We start from the raw sequence: 24,607 nt of genomic DNA, 5'->3' as shown, positions 1-24,607 counted from the left end.
ACATCGATTTAACTCTTAAAGTTGTTTAATTGCATCATTTTATACCCTACTCCTAACTTAAAATCATAAATTAATAACTTTAAACCTTAAACCATAACCCATAACCTTTAAACCCTAACCTTAAACCTTAATTTTTAACTTTAAACTTTTAATTTAGGGTTTTAAGTGAGGTGTAGGGTATGGAATGATACAATTAAGCAATTTCGAGAGCTAAATTGATGCGAAAATATGATATGGACGAATATGATAAATTGAGTCTACTACAAAGCCAAAAAAATAAATGTCTGCCTTTAATCTATTTTGCCCAACACAACTAGTTCATAAATTGTTTTCATTGTCTTTTTCTTCCCAGGTCCCATCATCTGGCAAACCTTCATTGTTTTTGAAAAGGAAGTGCTATCAACGGTTCCAACAATATTACCATAAACCAATCAAGGGTCTCCTCATCTAAGGTGAGTGTTGTCATCGAGGGTAGGGTGAGGTGAGAATTTTAATTTAGGGTTTAACATTTGGGGTATAATTTGGTGATTTAGGATTTTGTGTATAATTTAATATTTTTAAATTTTTTTTATTGTAATACTATATAATATTAAAAAATTAATAAAAATATTACATTTTATATGAAAATAATAATAAAATAATTCATGCCATTGAGTGACCAAAAAAATTAAATCTATAAGTTCCGTGAGTAAATTGAAAAAATTAAAGGTATAATGAATGAAATAGGAAAGGGAATAAAATTCAGTGACGAATAGTGTAGTTTACCCTTAAAGTAGTCTACCTTTTCGACTTTACGCTCGACTCGAGGCGTAGTCAACAGTGAACAGAAAAAGCAAAGGAAGCAGTTGTAGTCTCAGCTTCTTGGATTATTCCGGTTTCATTTCCGATCCAATTTCCACCACTACACGCTTTCTTCCTTTGGTATTAATAATTATACAGAAATTGCTCAGAAACCTTTGTTTTTGGAAATTTGATCTCCTTTTCTCTTCATTCTTGCTCTTTTACTTGGACTGTTCCTAGTTTCTTCCTGCGTTTTAGGCCATCTATATATATATTGATTTTGAACATCGGATTGAGATATCCTTTTCTTCCTCCTACAATTCGTCATGTTGTCGTTGCCTTCGTCTTCCTCGTCTATTTCCAGACACAAATATGATGTTTTCTTGAGTTTTAGAGGTGAAGATACCCGCAGAAGTTTTACAGATCATCTCTATGATGCTCTTCAACGCAGTGGAATCGTCACTTTCAGGGATGACCCGAAGCTGGAGACCGGCGAAGAGATTGCCCCAGAACTCTTTAAAGCCATTCAACAATCATGGTACTCGGTAATCGTTTTCTCCAAAACCTACGCCTTTTCAAGTTGGTGTTTGGAGGAGCTTGCTGAGATTGTTAAACAAAAATTGGAAAAGGGTCATAAAATATTTCCAATTTTCTATGATGTGGATCCGTCTGATATAAGGAAACAAAGGATAAAGTTGGAGAGCATTTCCAACACAAAGAGACATACAAGGAAGATCAACACAATCCAAAGATGGCGAAATGCTTTGACTGAGGTTTCTAACATCAAGGGATGGCATTTGAATAACAAGTAATTCATTCTTTTCTCTCTTAGATCATTTATTTCATTGTCATATCTGTTCATTTCTTAAATGAATAAAAAAACTAAATTTAATTTCTATTGTAGGCATGAATCTGAATTAATTGGAGATATTGTTAAAAAGATCTCAGCAAAATTATGTCAAACATATCGGATTGTTCATAATAAGTTGGTTGGCATTAGTTACCGTTTGGAGGAGTTGTATTCAAAATCGATGTTGGAGAAGATGATGTCCGTATTATAGGAATATATGAATGGGTGGCATCGGTAAAACCACTCTTGCAAGAGTTGTTTACGACCAAATGTCATCTCATTTTGAAGGTAAAAGCTTTCTTGCTGATGTTCGAGAAGTTTCAAACAAATTGGGACTTGTTTATTTCCAGAAACAACTTCTTACTCAAACCTTGTGCGAAGAAGGATTCAATATATTCGATGTTGATCAAGGAATGTAATCATCAGTCATAGGTTGTCTCACAAAAAAGTTCTTGTTGTTATCGATGATGTTGATAACAGAAAACACTTAGAACACTTGGCTGGAAGGCGTGATTGGTTCGGTTCAGGCAGTAGGATCATTGTAACAACAAGAGATGAACATCTGCTCCGATCTTATCGAGTCGATTATGTGTATAAGCCTACAACATTGAGTCCCAATGATGCACTTCGGCTTTTTAATTTGAGAGCTTTCGATAGTGAGACAGTGTTAGAAGATGTTTTCATTGAGCTTTCTGAACATGTTGTAAGTTATGCTGGCGGTCTTCCCTTAGCTCTTGAAGTTTTGAGTTCTTTTTTGTGTGGTAGAGATGCAACTCAATGGAGAAGTGCAATTGAAAGACTTAAACGAGACTCCAACAAAGAAATTATTGATAGACTTCGAATCAGTTTTGATGGATTGGAAGAAAGGGAAAAGAATATATTTCTTGATATCGCATGCTTCTTTAATGGGGAGGAGAAAGATTTTGTAACCAAAGTGTAGGATGGTTGTGAGTCTTTCCCAGATATTGGAATCGATGTTCTCATTAAGAAATCCCTAGTGACAGTTGATGAAGACAACAAATTATGGATGCATGACTTGCTACAAGAAATGGGAAGAAAAATTGTTTGGGAAAAATCTATTGATGAACCTGGAAAGCGTTGCAGATTGTGGGATGAAAGGGACATCCAACATGTTCTAACAAAAAAACTGTAAGTCATTCAATAAAACTAAGTCTTCCTATGTAGAAAAATATACATAATATTTTGAATATTTGATCGAGTAGGAGGAATATATTTATTCATTATATTGCAAAACTATGTCATTTAAAATATTTTTAGTTGATTAATAATGTTAATAAGGATTTGAATAAGTATATAATTTCAGTAAATCACTCTCATTGGAAAATGTTATAATTTGTTTAAAGTGATTTATTTACTATATTCCGATCAAAAGATTATCGTAATGTTAAACATAGGTGTAAATTGTCAAAAGTTTTATCATGCAGTTTAAACCATTCATTCTGTCTTCTTATACTCTGTTCTTGATTACTTGTAGGCCACGGAAGTGATTGAAGCCATGATCATCGACAATCAAAGGTAGGAAAACATGGGTAATGATTTTAACGTTTTTCCATGGATTCGAAGAGTTCTTGAAATATCATATTACAATACTCTTATGCGTCAGATACAAGTATGAAATCCGGATGATTGAAAACACAGTAATGGAGCAACATAGCTTTTAGGTATTGGATTTGCTTTTGCATAGTTTGAAGCTCATTTTTTGTTTTTCTCATGGTTATCAGGAATCGAACAAGACACTCAATTTGAGTGTCGATGCCTTCTCGAAGATGAAAAGATTGAGATTGCTCAAAGTTCTTTGCCTCTCAAATTGTGATGGTCTTAAATATCTTTCTAATGAGCTACGGCTTTTAGATTGGAAAGGATTTCCTTTAAGATCTCTGCCCTCAGGCTTTCAACCGGACAACCTTGTTGCACTTCTCTTACAATACAGTCACATTGAACAACCATGGAAGGGAAACAGAGTAAGAATTAATTCTATTTTTAAGATGAATGATTCCTGGAAGGTTGTACAAAAATAGTTGATGTTCATCCATCCATTGCAGAGCTTAAGAGGCTTCAAAATTTGAATTTGAGAGGCTGCAAAAGTCTTAGGAATCTTCCAACCAAAATTGGAATGGAATCTCTTCAAACATTCATTCTTTCGGGTTGTTCAAATCTTTTTTGGTTTCCAGAGATTGATTGCAAAATGGATTGTCTAAAAACGCTTGATCTTTCCGGATGTTATAGAGTTGGATTTTTGCCAGAGAGTTTGCAGCTAGCTGAGTTTTTGGAAGAGCTTGACTTGAGTGAAACGGCCATAACAAAACCACCGTCCTTCATTTTTCGACTTAAAAATCTTAAATTTTTGTCTTTCAATGGGTGCAAGGGATCTTCATCTAAGTTTCGACAAAATCTGCCTTCTCTCTTCAAAAAATTCCAAAGAGGAAAGACAAATTCAATGGCTCTGATGTTGCCTTCGTTGTCGGGTTTGAGTTCATTGACAAAGCTGAAACTAAGGGACTGCAATCTTTGTGAAGGAGATATTCCTACTGATATTTCTTGTCTATCCTCTTTGGTAATCCTCAATCTCAGCAGTAACAATTTCATCAGCCTACCTGATTCTCTTACTCGACTTTCCAAGCTTAAAAATCTTCAATTGATGAATTGTCGGCGGCTGAAATATTTACCTGAGCTTCCAACAAGTACAATATCTGTGAGCATAGATGATTGTGCTTCTCTGGAACTAATTGCTTATCTACCAAAAGTAGGCAATTCAAGGGATGGGGTGCATATTATAGGTACCAACTGCTACAGATTGGCTGAGAACATCAATGCATTAACATTGCTGAAAAAACATCTCAAGGTTGTTCAATCTCTCTTTTTTGCTTAACAAAATCTCGTAATTAAGAATTTGTGTTTTTAGTTACCAGCGAAGGGTGTTTTATTTTGCAGGTATTTGCACATTCAAGAGAAAAATTCGATATTATTATACCTGGAAGTGAAATCCCGGAATGGTTCAGCCATCAAAGAGTCGACTCTTCAATCAAGTTGCCACTGCCTCTCAATATTCGGAATGATAGTCAATGGATGGGAGTTGCTCTCTGCTGCAATTTTGCCGGTGGTGATTCTTCGGGGGATGAGGAAATCTGGTGTAATGCTGTTATCCATTGTGGAGAACCTCGACGTCTTGGTGAGGTTCCCATTCATTTAGGGAAAAGTTTTAATCAGCCCATAAAAAATGACCACCTTTTTCTTCGTTACTGGGGGCGTGAAGTGTTATATCCATATTCCTTGGAGAATGAATGTGGTGAAAGTGAAACCGAGAATACATCAACACCGGATTGCTCAAATCAGGAATGCGATGAACTTGAATTGTCATTCGATTATGATGCTCGTGGCAAAGGTGTTGGGGTGAAGAAATGTGGGGTTGGGATAGTGTACGAGAAAGATTTGGAAGATGTCCAACTTACAACAGAGAAACACATGAATCAAAGTAGGGCACAAATTGAATGAAGACTCCACTGTTGATGGACACAGAGACAGACATGCTGAGAACCATTAGGTACATGGGAAGAAACGTTTGTTGATTATGCTGACTTTCTAATCACCACTTTCGTGTTACTAATTCTTTGCGTAAGTTGTCTATTTAGTACCTCATCTATTTTGGAAAAAATATTTTGATCATTAATGTTGTCGATATGTACTGTTTTAGTTACTGAAACATAAATATTGTTAGTTTGATGGTATTATTAAATTTATGAAGTTTGAGACATTTTTTTTTATGAAATATATATCAGATTCATGTTTATGAGGTAAAAATAATAAGTGAAGTAAAAATTTTGGGTCTAACTATCGTCGATCTAACGACCAATTGCAGATGATTTTGTTTAGATTTAGGGGTTAAATTGATATTGTAACTAAAGTTTATAGTTCAAATTAAAAATTAGGCTTAATACTCAAATAAGTGCCCAAACTAAATCTTTTTTGTCCGAATATGTGCCTACAGTATTTTTTGGACTATTCAGGAACCTAACGCTACAAACGTGACCACTTTAGGTGCCCGAGACGGACCATTAGTTTTCTCCGTCAAATGACACATGTCACAATCTGATAATTTAAAATTTATTTTTTTAAATATTAAAAACACTATTATATTTATAAAAAAATCATAATTTCTTTTAAATTACAAAAAAGTCTCAAAATCCCTAAAATCCCCAAATCTTAACACTAAACCGTCTCCGTCGTCCTTTCCGGCCACGACCACCGCTGTCAACGTAGCCTCTGTCATCATCCTAATTATATGTCACTTAACGGATGAAATTAACATCGTTGACAGTTCGAGCACTTAAAGTGATAACGTTTGTAATATTAGTCAACTAAATGGTCCGAAAAATATTGTTGGCGCCTATTTGGGAAAAAGAGTATAGTTCAAACACTTATTTAAGTATTAAGCCTTTTTTTCTCTGTGTGTATATATATATATACATCGGAGTCTTGTGTTTTAAGGTTTGTTTTCACCAACTTCCAATTCTTTAAATTTATTTATTACTTGGTTAATCTATTATGGTTTTATCAATTCTTAGCTAAATCTTCTTTCCATGATCTAAACCCATAACTAAGGTCAAAGATCTTCTGATGAGCACCAGGAATACTTACTAAAATTGAAACTCCATTCATGAAGACATATGATGTTCCAGGAATAATTGATCTAAACATAAATAAAAATGCTGTTGATGGTGGCTTGCATTGCAGCATTCAACTAGACAGCATGAATCAAATCATCGGCTCTCCAAATACCACCCAACGGAAGTTCAATCCAAATCCTGTCGCACTTTGCTGCCTCAACACACTTACGGTAGAGTCTCGACTGCCTTGGAGATGTGCTGCCATAAAATCTAACTTTGGGGTGCATCAAAGTACCAGAAGCGAATATGGTATTCGCTAATACATTTGCTTCCCCCACTGGAACAGAGAAAGAAGTGCACCCGATAAACAACACCCGGTATTCAAATCATTTTCATAAACCCAATCCATCTTGCAAATCAAGCTTAAGGAGTTCCAAAGATGAGCTATCAGACAACAGTTGAAGATCTGCACCAGACACAATGAGTTTAGCATAATGCACACTACGACTTCGTGAGAGTGGACACAATGATCAACGAGTGGACAATGATCAACCAGAATAGTCCACCCTTTAAGTTCAACATTGAAGGCACCCAATTTCGAAGACACAATAGAAAACCCCGTTGGCGTAGGTTGCATCAATTGCACGATTGAGCTGGTCAAAACCATTAAGTCTTCCATGAACAATCACCGGCAGACATAACTTAATACAAATTTTTCCATTTTCACTCCACAAAAGAAAGATGGTACATTTGGGGATGTTGCTTCAAGGAAAACGCCGCCACCTGAAATGTGGGAGGTCCCCCTAAATACGGAAGCCTAATTACCTCAGTTGTTAGCGGAGAGTACAAAAGAGGGACTCTTTCTTTCTGCAATAAAGTCGTACACTTTGAAAAGAAACCCACCCATATAAAGAAGCACAAGGTCGTGCATCAAGGAAAAGTAGATACTCTAGTCCTCTGCTCCTTTCTTCGACAAGGTACTCTCTGGAAGAGGGTCCAGCAGCCGGCCTCACCTTGTATTAGATACAAAGAGGCATATCGCCAACAAAATTTCATTGCCCAGGGAGTTCACCAATAGCAGGAATACAAGTGTTTTGGACTGACCAAGCCTTGCAAACTGCTCGTATCCGGCTTCGATCTACCCAACGCAACGTCCAATTATACGTTCAAGGATGCGAGGGGGAGATCCGACAATTGGGCCCATGTCTACTCAGTCGCCGCCTCTTTGAAATCCGTTTTTTCCTTAAAATTTCTCATACCAGTCGTAGTCATCTCTCCTATTGAGATAATTTCTGAGGATTTTCAAGGAAATGCGCAAGACTATTAGGCCTGAAAATAGCACAAAGCAAAGAGGCGCCAAGATTGCAGACACCAAAATCTAATTTAATGCAGCCGAGCAGCCCCGCTAGGCCTGAAAATATTGTGGCATAAAGGCACATAATTAAATATGATCGTCTAGATTAGGGAGTAACTAATTTGTACAAGGCAGTTAAGGGAAAAGCTTCTTAGAAACATATAGAGATTCGCATGAAAAAATATACAGCATTTGTACAATACTAGCAATTAAAAAAAATCAAAATCAACCATTCACCTTTCAGATTGTGTTGTTACAGACCAGACTGAGGTCAGGGAGAGAGAGAACTAATCTCATACAATACAGCTATGCTCAGGCAATAGTGCAGCTATGAACTGAAATTACTCGACAGAGTAAGGAAGGTGAGGTATTAGTCGTGCTGTAACCAAAGTGTGATCAAGTGACGTAGTTGACGGGCAAGAGACGAAAGGTGGGAGATTTGCATGACAGGGTTCCTGGAATTCTGTCTAATTCTGTCTAAATCATCAATATTTCAAAATTCTTATTTTCCCTCCAAAAATGCTAATCTAAGCCAGTTAAAACCTGCCAATCCCAAATCCTAACATGCAAAACAAAACAAAAATACAAAATAATAATTAACAAAAGTAGATGGAAGGAATTGATTTACCATTGATGATTTTGGGGAGGGACTCTGAATTTCAAGATGGCTGTAAAAGGGGCTGCTTCTGGAAAGCTAAACCTGCGTTTCGGAAAAATAATAATAAAAAAAAATCGAAATTTGGGAAGTTAATCAATCACTCGAACAAAACTCGCACTTGTGTTGGGAGCTTTGGATTAGAGGTATGAATGGTGGACCGGCACCGAAGCGAACCGCCGATTAAGGCTCATTGAGTATTGAAATCGCCCTACCATGAAACACCTATAAATTAAGACAAAGACAAGGAAGTCTAGCTTGCGGCGGAGTAGAAATGAAGGTTTACGGCGGCACCAATTAGGGTTCAAATGAAATAAACAAAGAATACCAACTTTATTTGTTGGGTTGAAATTGCCCTACCCACGAAACAACTATAAATTAAGAATATAGACAAGGAAGAAGCTTAGCGGCGGAGGAGAGCAATTGCAGAAATTTTGGGAGAATTTATACAAAACTTGCATAAGATAAAACTCCAACTTAATATTAGAAAATTTCTAAAATATTGATTTTATTATTAAACCAAAATCATTTGTAGAGTTTGGAATCTCTTAAAATATTGATTAAAAGTAATAAAAAATAACATCAATTTTTTATAATTGATCTAAATATATAATTGATTTTAATTTAATTAAATATTTCTATTAACTATATAATAATATTTAACGCAATATAGTGATTAAATAATAATTTATGTTTTATGTTTCAAGTTTTATTTTTAGAATTTTAATTTCTATTTTTAGGCATAATTAGAATGGGTATAGGTTGGGTTGGATCGGGTTTTCGATCAACCCGAGAAAAATACATTTTCTATCAAAAATTTTATTCAACCCTAGTTATGGTGACTCCACCCGACCTAAAACCCGACCAAAAACCCGACCAGTCTTTTAAAATAAAACATGTATTTGATCCAACAAAAATATATAAACATATATAATATTTTTAATTTTATTTGATAAAATAAGGATCTAATTGAATATATATATATATAAAGAATAATAATAATGCAATTATCTCTAAATATATAACGTATACTTACATTATTTTTTGGATTGGGTAGATCGAATATTTCTTCCAAAATCTGAACTCGAACTTATCTTCTAAAAAACCTGATCCAACTCAAACTTGAATTTTGAAAGAAAAAAACATAAGCCAATAGGGTTGGGTCTCGTCGAAGACCATCAAGTTTGAGTCTTGTGCCCATTCCTAGATATAATTTTAAAAAATAAGCCTAATATTTGATTAAATAGTCATTTAATTTCTTTTTTTTTCTTTAAACATTTTAGGTAAGATAACTTCTAACGTTTGACTAAATAGTCACTTTGACCTTATTCTTTTTTTTAGCATTTTGACCAACTAATGTTTAATATTAGATAAAATATTCATATTTTGGAATATTAATTGTTTGTTGACTTTGATTATCATTCATTGAGAGACCTTTTTATCTCAAATAAAATATTAGATGCCAAATACTCTAAAATATAATACCAAAGTAACTACTTCATCAAATAATACAAAATTTTTAATATTATTCTTTATTTACAATCTTGTATCGATGATAGTTTAATTTAAATAATATTATTAGTGAATTATGTGGTTAGTAATAATATATCCTAACTATGAAGGATGGTTAGTGACTGTAAGAAGCACTGAAATAAGCTCTTGTTGGGGTGGTTTTGGTGCATGATGGGTTGCATTTGTTCCAAGCCTTCTGCCATTGAAGATAGTAAGGAGTGTCCTAGAGAGACCTTCGAGTAAAGCCTCATCGGATGTTAGGGTACCAAGAGATACTTCTTCGAGGATGGGGCCAGTGAATAGCCAAGGATCAATGTGATAACACAATGTTGAGTGATAAACAAGTGAGCGATTTGGTTCGATTACACAGTGAGAATTTGGATAGGAAAAGAGAGAAGATGGAGTATGTTGTTGTCCAACATCCAGGGATTGGTAGTGTTCCCAAAACCCTAATAGAAACACAGTAGCTTCCCGTATTAAGTTCCTCTGAAAATAAACACAGAAATCCAAAAGAAAACAATCTCACATATTTGACAGGAAAAGTGATGTCATTTTTTACAAACAATTACATAAGCAGAAAACTGTAGAAAAAGATGAGTAATGGTGTGTAATCAAGTGGACAACTACCCTCCATTTGAGAGAGACATCATCAATGCAAAATTAACAGCTTCCTGTGTAATTAAAACATTAAGTTCTAACACACCCCACTCCAAAAATGTAGTTTTCTACTTGAAAATTAAACTGATCCGATCCCATCAAAACCAACCACTTCTCTGAAGGATCACATTTATTGTTTATTATCTGATTGTTCATTGAACTAGCTGTCCTCTCAAATATCTTAACAGGCTCAGAATCACCTGCTGGGAGTAAGACACATAACACCAAAGAAACTTTATACAGTTGACTCAAAAAAGATACAATTTTAGAATTGCATAAAGCAAAGCTGTCTGTGATACTAGATAGTTAACAGAATAACATCTAACCTTCAATTGACCAATGATACACGGAGGTCTGTGTGACCACGCCAAGCATTTTTGGGCTAATCCATTTCCAAAATACAACCTAGGCATGAAACAACAACAGTTTGATAAGCTAATGCAATCAAGCTCACTATCAACTATCATGATCAACTATCATTGAGGAACAATGAATGTTGCGAGGAATTAACAGAAAATGGAACCATTACAAGAAAAATTAAAAAAAAATTGAGACGGCAGATAAGTTTCATCTGTTCAGGCATCTGTTGTGATTTCATTTTTGCTTTCATCTCTCTGTTAAATATTTGCAACTGATCTTGAAATGTTCCCCGTAGTTGTCCAGTTGAGTTATAAAAGCAATGCCAAAGCAAACGAGTTTAAAGCAATAGATAAAGAACAAAAATCAAAGGATACAAAATTAATAATACTGAACTTTTTCTCCTATTAAAAATACTATCTTTACAAGTATGCCAAGCACATCATGACTAGAATTCAAACACATTTTTCTTGTCTTATTGGACATAAATTGAAGTAATTTCTGCAGTAGTATCACTTCTAAGAGCTAAGTTGCTAACTAGCAGTTCCCAAAAACTTGAACAAAAAGTTCAGAAACCCAAGCAATATATACGATTAAAAACACTGCATTTTATCTTCAGGCAACCAAAGAAATTCACCATGCTCAGCTGGGAAAAAAACACTGCATTTTATCCAAGTAAGATTGAACTTTGCAGAACAAACAATTAAAACTAAAATTGAAATACCATTCATCAAATCATATGATGTTCCAGCAATAATTACTTTCGGCAGAGTTTTATTGCCATGAATAGAAAATGCCAATGATGATTGGTTTGCTTTGGAGCATTCAACTAGACAGCATGAATCAAGTCATCAGCTCTCCAAATACCACCTTGCAGAAGTTCAATCCTAGTCATATTGCACTTAGCTGACTCAACACATTTACGGTAGAGTATCGACCTACTAGGAGATGTGCTGCCATAAAATATGGTATTTGCTAATTGACTTGTTCCCCACTGCTGCAGCAGAGAAAGATGTGCACTTGATAAATAACACACGGTTATTCAAATCATTTTCATAATCATAATCCATCTTTGGAAAACAAAGCTTAAGCATGAAATGGAGACTAATGAAGTTAGTGATGAATCTGTTGTTATGATATGCACAGCAAGGGCTGCAGAGCAAGCAGCATTGATGAACCCTGATATCTAAGGAAAGAAGCCGACATGAATAGCCGAAAAGCTACTAGGGAGACCAAGGGTCTCATTTCAACACAAGTCGCAAACAGAGTTGAGGAGACTGAAACTGCAAGCAGATCAATGGAAAAGGCAATTGACCTTTCTCAATTGGAATAACAAATACAAAGAAACCAAGTCTTCATTCAATCCTCATATTCCTGAACTTCCCTTAACTCTGGTACTTCGAGTTATTTAGAGCTCTCTTCGTTGTCGAAGAGCTTTCTTCCCGCTGGTATTATCTACAACAATAACCATGAAACTACAATACAAATCCAGTTCATTCAATAGACAAGTATTCTCAACCTCTAATATTAAACATTCCCTGTCATTTATGCCTATTTATACATCATATGATCCTTATAGATCACTGGTTTCCTTGTACGTGTGGGTCTGCGGTTAGCCGGTGGTAATTCAACACCCTCTGAATCTTGGTTGATCAGTGTCTCTTCTGCTGCTCTAGTGTTACGGCCACCGCAGCCATGAGGAGGAGCTTTTTCTAGCTGAACCGAGTGGAAATCAATGTCAATTTTCAGGAGAAGAGAAAATTTGAACCAAAAAACATCTGCAAGTCAAAGGAAAACAAAAATACAAACCTTTCCTCTGACTTGTGCTTCCTGATAAGCTTTGTATTGCTTCTAATTTACATAAAAAAGAAATAAAATATCATAAACTCTGTAAACTCTATATGACAAGCACACGATTTAACAGAAAATTGATTCTTACGGCAAGTTCAGTAAGGAATTCATCAAGTTCCTTCCGCCATAAAGAACGTGCAGTGGATCCCTTCAATTCTATAAGTTGCTTCTCGAGTTTATCCTTTTCAGAACAAAGCTCATTGAACTTCTCAAGCAACTGATCAGTGATTGTCACAGAGAGTAGAAAGTCATAATCGCGTTCTGTTGCTTCAGGGAAAGCCTTTCGCAAGTCAGCCAATACATGAGGCTTCTTCCTATGAACATCAATTTTTCGCTCTGCAATATGGCGGATAAACTTCAATTTTATCTCCTTCTCTGATATTTGTTGTTCAAGAGCATCCTCCATGGTCTTCTGCAGCATACAAATAGGTTGTCTTAAAATTTCAAAATGTTGCAGCAATAGGGATGCGATGAATGGCATCTAAGCTTGGAAAAATGATGTGGACTTATTTTTGTTTAATGTAAAGATAAATCTTCTCAGTATTAACATTCTCTATTCGTCATTTTATAAGAAGAGTTTTGAAACTAATAAATTGTGTTCCGATCAGATATAAACAAACACGAAACTCTAATGAACTTTCCTTTCGTTTCATGTATAAATCCAACCTTGTCTGAAAAAATTCAGCTAGGATTGCATTTACACGCCAACTCAATGTCAATATTTCAATCATTTATCCAAAATAAAATAGTTTCGATAAATACTTACTTTCCTCTATGGAGTTATACAGCGTAAAGACAACAAGTTTATGGCATAAAGACAACATAATTAAATATATGATTGTATAGATGTATAGACTAGGGAGTAAGTAATTAGTACAAGGTAGTTGAGAGGAAAAACATTGATAGAAAACATATAAAAAGATTTCACTTGAAAAAATATACAGCATTTGCACAATACTAGCAAATCATATATAAAAAAAATCAATCATTTCCTTTCAGGATGTGTTGCTACAGACCAGACTGCTATAACAGGGCAGGGGAGACGGAGAACTAGTCTCATACAATACAGTTATGGACTGAAATTACTCGACGGTGTAAGGAAGGTGATGGATTTGTCCCGCAGGTAACGAAAGTGTGATCTCGTGACTTGTTGATGGGGGCAAGAGAAAAAGTTGCATGTGTATATTTCACAATAACAAGTTTAATATCTAGCAACTCAGTGTAATGTTGCAGAAGAGGCATTACATTTAATCAAGGATTTACAATTAATTCAGTGTAAAAATCAGTCAAAATGCCACAATACTAATTTTAACAAGATATTACCTGCAGACCTCGTACATACAAACCAGCTTACAATCATAATGACTGAACATTCCATTGGCTAAAATGGCATCAGCAACATTTGGAAAAGTTACCATATTGATTTCCAAGACCTGCAGATAAAAGAATTAAGTATATTATATAAAAAAATTAGGTGAACCAGCATTTTTAAAGAAATAACCTTCGTTTGAAGAAAAGCATACTCTGGCAGATTTGGTTTCAGAACATCTAATAGAAATGCAGTAGCTTCCCGTATTAAGTTCCTCTGAAAATAAAACACAGAAATCCAAAGAAAACAATCTCACATATTTGACAGGAAAAGTGATGTCATTTTTTACAAACAATTCCATAAGATGTAAACTGTAGAAAAGGTGTTGTAATCAAGTGGACAACCACCCTCCATTTGAGATAGACATCATCAATGCAAAATTAACAGCTCCCTGCAATTAAAACACCGAGTTCTAACACATCCCACTCCAAAAATGTAGTTTTCTACTTGAGAATTAAACTGATACGATCCCATCAAAACCAATCACTTCTCTGAAGGATCACATTTATTGTTTATTATCTGATTGTTCACTGAACTAGCTGTCCTCTCAAATATCTTAACAGGCTCAGAATCACCTGCTGGGAGTTAGACACATTTTTTTTTTGGATAGAAGTTGGAGGTCTCGTTAAAAACCTCCTTCCTAATTGACCCTTTCGAATGGGAAAAGGTCAACCAGCGGAAGGGAGTTAGACACATAACACCAAATAAATTTTATACAGTTGACTCAAAAAAGATACAATTTTAGAATTGCATAAAGCACAGCTGTCTGTGATACTAGATAGTTAACAGAATAACATCTAACCTTCAATTCCCTGTCATTTATGCCTAGTTATACATCATATGATCCTTATAGATCACTGGTTTTCTTGAACGTGTGGATCTGCGGTTAGCCGGTGGTAATTCAACACCCTCTGAATCTTGGTTGATCAGTGTGTCTTCTGCTGCTGTCGTGTCACGGCCACCGCAGCCATCAGGAGGAGCTTTTTCTAGTTGAACCGAGTGGAAATCATTGTCAATTTTCAGGGGAACAGAAAATTTGAACCAAAAAACATCTGCAGGTCAAAGGAAAACAAAAATACAAACCCTTTCCTCTGCCTTGTGCTTCCTGATAAGCTTTGTCTTGCTTCTAATTTACATAAAAAAGAATTAAAATATCATAAACTCTGTAAACTCTATATGAAAATCACATGATTTAACAGAAAACTTGATTCTTACGGCAAGTTCAGTAAGGAATTCATCAAGTTCCTTCCGCCATAAAGAACGTGCAGTGGATCCCTTCAATTCTATAAGTTGCTTCTCGGTTTATCCTTTTCAGAACAAAGCTCATTGAACTTCTCAAGCAACTGATCAGTGATTGTCACAGAGAGTAGAAAGTCATAATCGCGTTCTGTTGCTTCAGGGAAAGCCTTTCGCAAGTCAGCCAATACATGAGGCTTCTTCCTATGAACATCAATTTTTCGCTCTGCAATATGGCGGATAAACTTCAATTTTATCTCCTTCTCTGATATTTGTTGTTCAAGAGCATCCTCCATGGCCTTCTGCAGCATACAAATAGGTTGTCTTAAAATTTCAAAATGTTGCAGCAATAGGGATGCGATGAATGGCATCTAAGCTTGGAAAAATGATGTGGACTTATTTATATTTAATGTAAAAGATAAATCTTTTCAGTATTAACATTCTCTATTCTTCATTTTGTAAGAAGAGTTTTGAAACTAATAAGTTGTGTTCTGATCAGATACAAACAAACACGAAACTCTAAGGAACTTACCTTTCGTTTCACGTATAAATCCAACCTTGTCCGATAAAATCCAGCTAGGACTGCGTTTACACGCCAATTCAATGTCAATATTTCAATCATTTATCCAAAATAAAATAGTTTCGATACATACTTACTTTCTTCTATGGAGTTATATTTCTTAATATTTCCTTCACCATCAAACAGATGCATGTTACTCGTGTTGACTTTTGTTGTTAGCTTCAACTTTTCTAACAAAACATCGTCTGCCATCTTCTCTTTCATGATGACCTCAAAGATAATCTTACCGTTGCATTGTTTACATTCATATTTCTACAAATCATACACAATAAAAGTTATTACAAAAATTTTTTGAAAAAATAGTTTTGAGAGTAGCAGAAGATACCTCAAATGAATCTTCTTTGGACAAGATGGAATCCAAAGTCTTTTTATACATATCAGCACTTAAACCTACAGGTAATTCTGTGATTCTGACTGTTGTCTCTTCGGTCTCTATCACTCCACTAATAATGTAAGAGGAATTTGATGTAGGGACTTCGTCGATCTCTCCCCCAAAACCTTTATACCAAGGTTTCATGGGCACCATTGATTCAAAAGTAACCTTGTTATCCAGCAACAGCTTTAAATTAGTCACTATTTCTCTTGGATCATACTTAGGAACAAAAGAACTCCACCCCGTCCCAATTCCTTCACTCCCATTAACAAGAACCAATGGTAAAATTGGTACATACCTAAAAACCAAGAAAAAGACATCATTAACGTTATATTATACATGGTTAACAAATGCAAAATATTACATGGTTAACAATGCAAAATATTAGCTATTCTAAATTTACCAGCGAGGCTCTACTAAACGATCATCAACCTCTAAGTAGTCCAGCAAACTATCATCAACCTCCGGAAATAAGTAACGAGTAATAGGAGCAAGTTGAACAGATAGGTATCTAGGTTTTGCTGCATCTTTTCCACCCTTTAATGTGAAAATAATAGGTTTTGTTTTAGTATAGAAAAGAGTAGAAGATAATTTTTAAAATCAAGATGATCATCAACTAACCTCGTCGTGCGTGCCAAATATTCCGCTAGGCATTAGAAGGTTTATGTTGTTACTACCAACAAAATCTTTTGCCATTGAAATAATTGTACCATGTATACTTTGCACACCGTGACGGTAACGAGAATGTTCGGAAACATAACCTGAAAACTCTGAAACCTTTATCGCTTCTGTTAAGTTCTTTTTAAAAGAACAGAAAATGATCTTTCGTTGAGTAGTCTTAAACCCATCAAAAACAGAAGCGATTGACCTCTTGTTATCAAGCATGGAGAAATGAACAAATTCTTCCTTGATGAATCGAGCATAACTGATTTTCTTCACACTGAGATCAAGCTGGTAACTAGGCTGAAACATCATGAATTTTACAATTTAGAATCTAGAATCAATTTTTTTTGTTAGAATAAACTATATAACTATGTTAGAATAAACTATATAATTATGTTAAAACCTTATAGCCTCGCAGCTATTCTTTCCTCTTGTTCTCCATTTTCTTACTAAATGCCAGCTCCAATGCCTTCTGGTCTTCGACACCTTCCCATATAAACACTTTCAAACGATTTTCTATTTCTCCAAAGTATTTTTTCTCCTTCCTCTTTTGTGCTTGATCCCAACCCCTACAATGAAAAAAAAAATGAAGTACGACTACAAAACATAAACAGCAGATAGCTGAGTAAATCAATACTACTTAATGACAAACCTTTATATAGTTGATTGACCATTCTTTCACCTTAAGCCCCATGCTTTTTCTCCACTCCTCGTATTCATGTAAGGAATCAAAATATTCCACCCTATTTTCCTCATTGTTTGTAACCTATATAAAGAAAGAAGATTTATTATAAAAAGATTATAAGTAAACATAAAGAAAGAAGATTAATTATAAAAAGACTATAAGTAAACATATCATTGTTCAACGTATAAAATTATTTGTCAAAAAATACATACCTTGATAATAGGAGTAATAAAACACTGCAAGAATGACTCAATTTTCAGTAATGATGGCCAGCATGAATGGAAAAAATTTATTAAAAGCCCTTTGATGTGAGACCCGTTAAGATCTTGATCAGTCATAATCATAACATGTCCATATCTCAGAGTATCTACATTCTCGTACTCTTTCCCCAATTCGAGTCCAAGAATACGCTTGATATTCTTCAATTCAGTGTTTTTCATCAGCTCATCAATAGTGGTCGTGCTCGCATTGCGAATTTTACCTCGCAATGGATAAACACCATAGTATTTTTTTTCTACAACATTAAGCCCAACCTCCTGCAAAACAAAAATTGCATTAAAAGATTAAGATAATACATCAATTTTCATTTTTCGTTTGCTCAATAATAATTACTTTACTAATAATTAAAACAATACAGCTAAGAACATGGAAATAAAATGGAGTGTTGCAATCACACTACCAACAGACATTGTAAACAACACATTTAACAAAATAGCATACAATACAAACAAAAGAACACCTAAATTCAAACTAAAGATATAAGCAATTTGTCACATGAAACATTAACTAAAGACACATATTTAATGCTAACAATAAAATAGTCAATCTCATTGAAAATAACAGTTGACCTTCATGGATGAGAGTTCTTATTACAAATTAATGCGACCCTCGAATCACATCCAACAATCTCCATTCCATTTTTTCTTCTGAAACACACAGTTTCTCATTGAAAATGGCTTTAATCTCAACAATATTGGAATGCAAAATTCCAAAGAAGCCAAGGAACATACCTCTAATCCTCCATTGACATCTATTAATATCTATCCACACCATGTCAACCTTGACGAACATTTGGATGACCGTTCACATTGAACTTCCTAGAGTTCTCTGAGGGTGCCAACCGCACCACACCCCCTCTAATAATTTTTACACTACTATCAACGTCACAAATAAAGGGGAGACCCACATATTGATTTCTGAATTAAATTCGAGTCTTCAAATGCATTAAGTCAATACATAGATTGTAATGTACATAAAAAAAAATCGATTTAATATTATTCCATTTTTTCTTCTTCTGAAGCGCAATACGGTTTCTCATAATCCATATTGTCCACAAGCTTCGCAGAAAGCATTTCATCTTTTCCTAATAATTCTCACTAAGGGAGCATTAACGCATTGACACACAAAATCTCTTATAGAATGCGACATCACCGAAGTTAGTCCCCACCACTGGAAAGTTATCGACCATATTATCCATAAAAAATAGTAGTCCATAAGGATATGTTATCAGTCCTAACAAACTCAACACCATTCACACAGAAAGTGGAACGCTCCTATATCTTCCCAAAGGCTGATATTCACATCCCTTGATTCCAAGGATGTTGCTCCAAATAGTTGGTGTATTACACATCTAATTAGTGTTTGCTATCCATGTCAAGCCACCATCACCAGATTTTTCTACACTAAAACGTCTTTATAAAGGGTCTCTCTCGTTGTTGTACCCCAGCACACTCTCCTAATAGATTCAAGGTTCTATTAATCAATCAGCAGATCTCAATACCCCGTGCAAATGTTGGTTTAGATATGACCTTCTATCTGACCTTCAATATATTTCTTATTACATTGCTTCAACTCTATAAGAATTCCCTCCTCAGTTTCTCAAACTCATTCAACACTAGTATAGGGACTCGAAAGATTGACAAATAGAATAAAGGAATGGTGTATACTACTATTGATGTATGTCTCTCTTTAAACTTTCTAATAATAGACTTCAATGTAGACAATCTTCTAAAATTATCTCCAAGTTGAATTCCAAGATAGTTAAAAAGAAACCTCCTCTCACTATCGATGACATCTGCCACCTTCGCAACCCTTTCATCATCTACCTTATCATGGAAAAACTTCGACCTCAAGTAATTAATTTTCAGTCCAAAGAGATTAAGTAACCTTTTAATGGCTAGGCCTTAGACTATTCTGCTTCAAAGAAAATTATGGTGGTGTTGCAAACTACATACGAGTAATCTCAAACCTCGAATTAGTCAAGACAATACCTTTAATTTGGAGCTTTCTATGGCTTTTCACACCATTAAATTGAAAGCTTCGGCCACCATAACAAATAAAACGGAGACAAAAGGTCACCATGCCTTAATCCACTCTCCATTCAAAATTCCTTAGTTGGTGACCCACCGATACATGAGCCAAAGAAATACACTCTTTGACCAACTTTTTTCCATAGCAGGATTTATTTGATTTTTATGATTATTCAGTCACTCAAGAGTTAAATAAGATGCACAAAGGTTTAAAGCAAGCTCTTACTTGTACAAAAAAAATAAAGAACACTTACTACAAGTGATTTTGCCGAATCCCCCTCGGTTAAAATGAGGGTGCAGAGTTCAGAATTAACGCCTCCTGCTTCAGCAGCATCGGATAATTTTGGAATATTGAGAATTCTTGAACTTCTACCGAGCTGCTTAATATCTTTGCCAAATCTTACCAATTCATCAATTTCAACATAAACTGCAATCATTCAAGAGCCAAATTAATTAATAAATTATTACTTGCCCTGACCTGAATAGAAATTAGCATTTTGAAAACTAACCTTTCTCCAAAAAATCTTCTGAAAGTTCACATATAGAGCCGAACTTGCTCTGATCAAGTGTCAAAGTTTCTTTAGTTTGAGAATCAAAAGTAGGGTTGTCAATAAGAGCATTGACAAAAACCCACATATTGTTCTTCACGTCAGCAACTTTCACATGATTCTTCTTCTTCCTCTTTTTCTTGTTTATTGATTCCATGACATATTTAGATATAAGATCAGTTACGTGATCAACGTGAGTTCCTCCTTTAGTCGTAGATATGCCATTCACAAAACTGATCTGTTAAGTACAACAAATATCAATATAGATTACTCTGTAAACTTTGAAAAATTTAAATGAATGAAAAAAAATACCTGTTGAAATTGCCCTTCACTGAAACTCACACAAACTTCCCACCTCCCATTATCAACTTTCTCGTGCAAGCTGAAATAATAAATATTTTAAATGAATCAATCTTTTTGTGTAACATCGAATATAAACGAGTTAAATAAAATGTATTAGACCTTAAGAGGGGTTCGGCTTCTGTTTTAGAGACAGCTTTAAGGTAATAGTCCACATATTTGATAAATGAATTTTCAAGACTCTGTCTATTGAATTTGACCTCTACATTACCACCAAGACAAGCAGCTAAGTCGAATATTCTTTTTTTCATCAACGCAATCATATCGCTTTCCAATTCAATCATATTAAACTTAGCCAAGTCTGGCTTAAATGTAATTCTGGTCCAATTTTCCTCTTCACCGCATTCTTCAATAATAGGTTGAGTCCTTAGCCTCATATTGTCTGTGAACTTCTGTTACAAGATATAAATTTAAATTTAAAATTTTACTTTGTTAACTAAAACATAAACCACATTCACAATCAAAATAAGAGATGAAAACAAAATTTTTACTAGTATAATAATTTAACGTTCTATTACTAAATAACCAAAAATTATTAAAGAAAAAACGCATCGACAATTGACTAATTATTACAAAAGGACAGATTCATTTGTCAACTGCATTATTTTATACATTAAGACAGAGACAGAACCCATAGCAGAACAGCTGCTACGTTAGGGCTTAACTGAAAAAAAATATTTTAAGAAATCATATGTCAACTGATTATATTATGATTATGTTAATTGTCAACTAACACGAACATAATAGGTGAGGAGAAGTCGGAGATAGTAACAAGAGGGAGTTGCTAACCATTTGTTGGAAAATAATGGATTTTTTTAAAAAGCTTTCAGGTAAACCACTTATCTGTAAAATTGAAGGTTTGAATAATAAAATCATGATTTTATATTCTATTCTATGATACATTTAAAACTCAAAACAATTGAATAATAAATGAGAAATTGATGTTTAAAGTAAGCTACATGCAAATGTTTTTAAGGGCATTTAACTATAATATTGGCAAAACAATTTATAATATCGTGCATGTGTTTTGAATGTATAGACATTTAGCATTCAAGTTAATGACTAGATTGATGAAAAAATGGGATTAATGCGATCAAATCCGAAGGTCAGGTGCATATGATCTAATCTATACAAATTAATTGCATCCATGAACAAGATTTAGGAGATGTTTAATATGATATAATATGAGAGCTATAACACTTGTTTAATTCAAAGAATCCTCTTCCAATGAAAATTTCCCAACTATCAATCTCCAAGAACTGCTTCAGAAACTTAGATGAACTGAAGAACTATATGTGTCATATAACACTTACAAATTCAGTCTTGATTAAGCTAAGATGATTATAAAATAGTATTTATTCTAAGTTTTACTCAATTTTTTGGATCGAGGGATGGCAATTCCAACAGCTCCAGAACGAACAACCAGAAAAGCAAAAAGAAGGAACCGATACCGCTATAATAACCTGAAGAACCCAACACAAACTCATCGAAAGCCTCCAAAATTTGGAATACGGATTACTAAACAACCAACAAAAACACCAGCCAAACAACCCTACCACAAAATTCTTCGAAAAACCAGAACAATTTCACCTCAACAGACCACACCAACCAAGGATAAAAACACAAACCACATAATACAATTGACAGTAACACCAGCCCACCCCACAAGCCTCCACAGAAATGAGCAAAACAAGGACTGCCTGACTCCAAAACATCAAGCACAAAAATCCTCAAGAACAACATCCTAACCTTCTGAATGATAAATCCACCATAACACCTCGGAAACCAAGATTACAACACCATGGAACATCCAAAAAACACTCCCTTCACCCTCTCATCAAAAGAAACCTATATAGTCCTAGACTCACTCCATCACAGACAATAATCTGAACAAATTACACACTTAAGAAATCGATTAAGACCCCCGCTGCAAATCGAATAAAAAACACAAACTAAGATGTTCTCAAACACCGAAAGCAATCACCTAAACAACCCCAACAATACTCTAACTAACGTCAACGCATAACTAACGACAAAAGCTTCTACAGAACCACAGTTTTAGGACTACCAACCATAAGTCCAAATTGCCTACATAAAGATTGTTAACTAAAACATAAATCACATTCACAATCAAAATAAGAGATGAAAACAAAATTATTACTAGTATAATAATTTAATGTTCTATTACTAAATAAATTATTAATATAAAATTAACTTTAACAATTAAAATAAAATTACCTGTTTATAATGCTTCCTTCGTTTTCCATCGGCGATCTCCACGACAAACTCAGTCGAAAATATATTTGTAATCTTCGCTCCAAAACCATAGCGACCACCTCGGATCCTTTTGACATCGTCGTCGAAATTACTTCCCGTCAAAAGCTGACCAAAATATATTTCCGGCACGAAAACTCCTCCTTCCTCCTCAACCGGAATACCCTCACCATTATTATAAACAGATACCAAATTGAGCGGCACATCAATGCTTACCATAATAGAATCAATAGATGGACAACGCCATCTAATATCCGCAGCATTAACTAAAATTTCGTCAAAAATCTACAACAGATCAGGGACAAAGCTAACTTCCCGGTATACCATCTTCTCATCCTCAAAAACCCAAAGAAATTCAGTAGTACGATGGATTGAGCTGATAAACACTTCTGACCGCTGCAAGATAAATTGATCGAGACTTTTTATGGAAAACATATTTTTAAAGTTTTACTAATAGAGACAAACAAAAACTGTCTTTAGTGGCGGTGGCCAAGCCAAATAAATCGTTCAAAGAGGAGACAGAGTGAAAACCCGGCCGTTATGTAGCATCTGAGAACAAGAAAGCAGACATGCTTTGCTTTCCCTCCAATTCTGCCACCACGAAAGGAATCTTTGCTTTACTCAGACAGAACACAAAATCGTTCAAAGAGGAGACAGAGTGAAAAGCCGGCCGTTATGTAGCATCTGAGAACAAGAAAGCATACATGCTTTGCTTTCCTCCAATTCTGCCACCACGAACGGAATCTTTGCTTTACTTGGACAGAACACGAGCTGAATCTGACTAACCACTAAGGAATCTGAGCGATCGCACCTTCCCCGTGGGAGAAAGAACCTTGCTTACTCTAGCCTTTTAACATCCTTGACCCACCACTCTTTAAGGACCTTCAATATCTCGGTGAAGAAGTTCGTTTAAAATAAAATGGCAGGGGGAGACGGTGATGAAGATCGAAATGAGTCTGGTAGTTAATTTTCTGTTAAATGCAGCACAGGAAGAACAGCTTAGGCTCCGCCCCTCGCAATAAAATATTAATAAATTTGATAAATTCTATATTTAACACCTAAATTACTACCTTTATTTTATTATTGTACCTAAACTTTATTTATAATGTAAATTGGTGTTTGTTTTCAAAATATAACATTATATTTAAAAATAAGTTTTTTAAAATGTAACGTTATTTAACATATAAATAAGAATATGTAGATACATATTTAATTAAAAGAATACAAGATTATGTAGAAGATGATTTTAATTTATTTATTAAATTATCCCTGTTAAATATTTTCTTCTTAACAATCATAGAACTAATTCATTATATTATCTAAATTTTATAAAAAAGTTACGTTCGACATATTAAATATAACTAGAATATTTAAAAGGATTACACAGATTGTATTTATTTTTTTCATCATATATGATAAGACTTTAAGTTAAATTTTAAGGACTAAAAATAATTATTTAAGTTATACTAAAATATATATTTTAGAGTTGGGAACTCACCTTAAATGATGATCAAGCTTTCTAATGAGTGTAGAATCAAAAGTAACGTACTATCAAAACTTTAAGTTTTA

General features: G+C 34.5%; 2 protein-coding genes and 2 pseudogenes across 2 annotated transcripts; 3 read left to right on the top strand and 1 right to left on the bottom strand.

Annotated features, from left to right (window-relative positions):
• Window positions 1–1,106: 1,106 nt before the first annotated feature.
• Window positions 1,107–1,592, top strand: LOC120167332 (disease resistance protein RPV1-like). Its single transcript, XM_039176384.1, has one exon. The coding sequence runs from the start codon at window positions 1,107–1,109 to the stop codon at window positions 1,590–1,592; it is 486 nt and encodes a 161-aa protein (XP_039032315.1).
• A 259-nt stretch (window positions 1,593–1,851) lies between these two features.
• Window positions 1,852–2,779, top strand: LOC120167331 (annotated as a pseudogene).
• Window positions 2,780–3,651: 872 nt separating this feature from the next.
• Window positions 3,652–5,187, top strand: LOC120167241 (TMV resistance protein N-like). Its single transcript, XM_039176311.1, has 2 exons — window positions 3,652–4,493; window positions 4,583–5,187. The coding sequence occupies exons 1-2, from the start codon at window positions 3,765–3,767 to the stop codon at window positions 5,141–5,143; spliced, it is 1,290 nt and encodes a 429-aa protein (XP_039032242.1). The 5' UTR covers window positions 3,652–3,764; the 3' UTR covers window positions 5,144–5,187.
• A 9,648-nt stretch (window positions 5,188–14,835) lies between these two features.
• LOC120167330 lies at window positions 14,836–23,473 on the bottom strand (annotated as a pseudogene).
• Between the last annotated feature and the right edge of the window lie 1,134 nt (window positions 23,474–24,607).

This window comes from Hibiscus syriacus, unplaced genomic scaffold (genome assembly GCF_006381635.1).
Source record: "Hibiscus syriacus cultivar Baekdansim isolate YM2019G1 unplaced genomic scaffold, ASM638163v2 tig00111671_pilon, whole genome shotgun sequence".
In the NCBI taxonomy this organism is placed as follows: Eukaryota; Viridiplantae; Streptophyta; class Magnoliopsida; order Malvales; family Malvaceae; genus Hibiscus; species Hibiscus syriacus.
The sequence above is the reverse complement of the archived record's forward strand: the minus strand, read 5'-3'. Positions and strand labels throughout refer to the sequence as shown.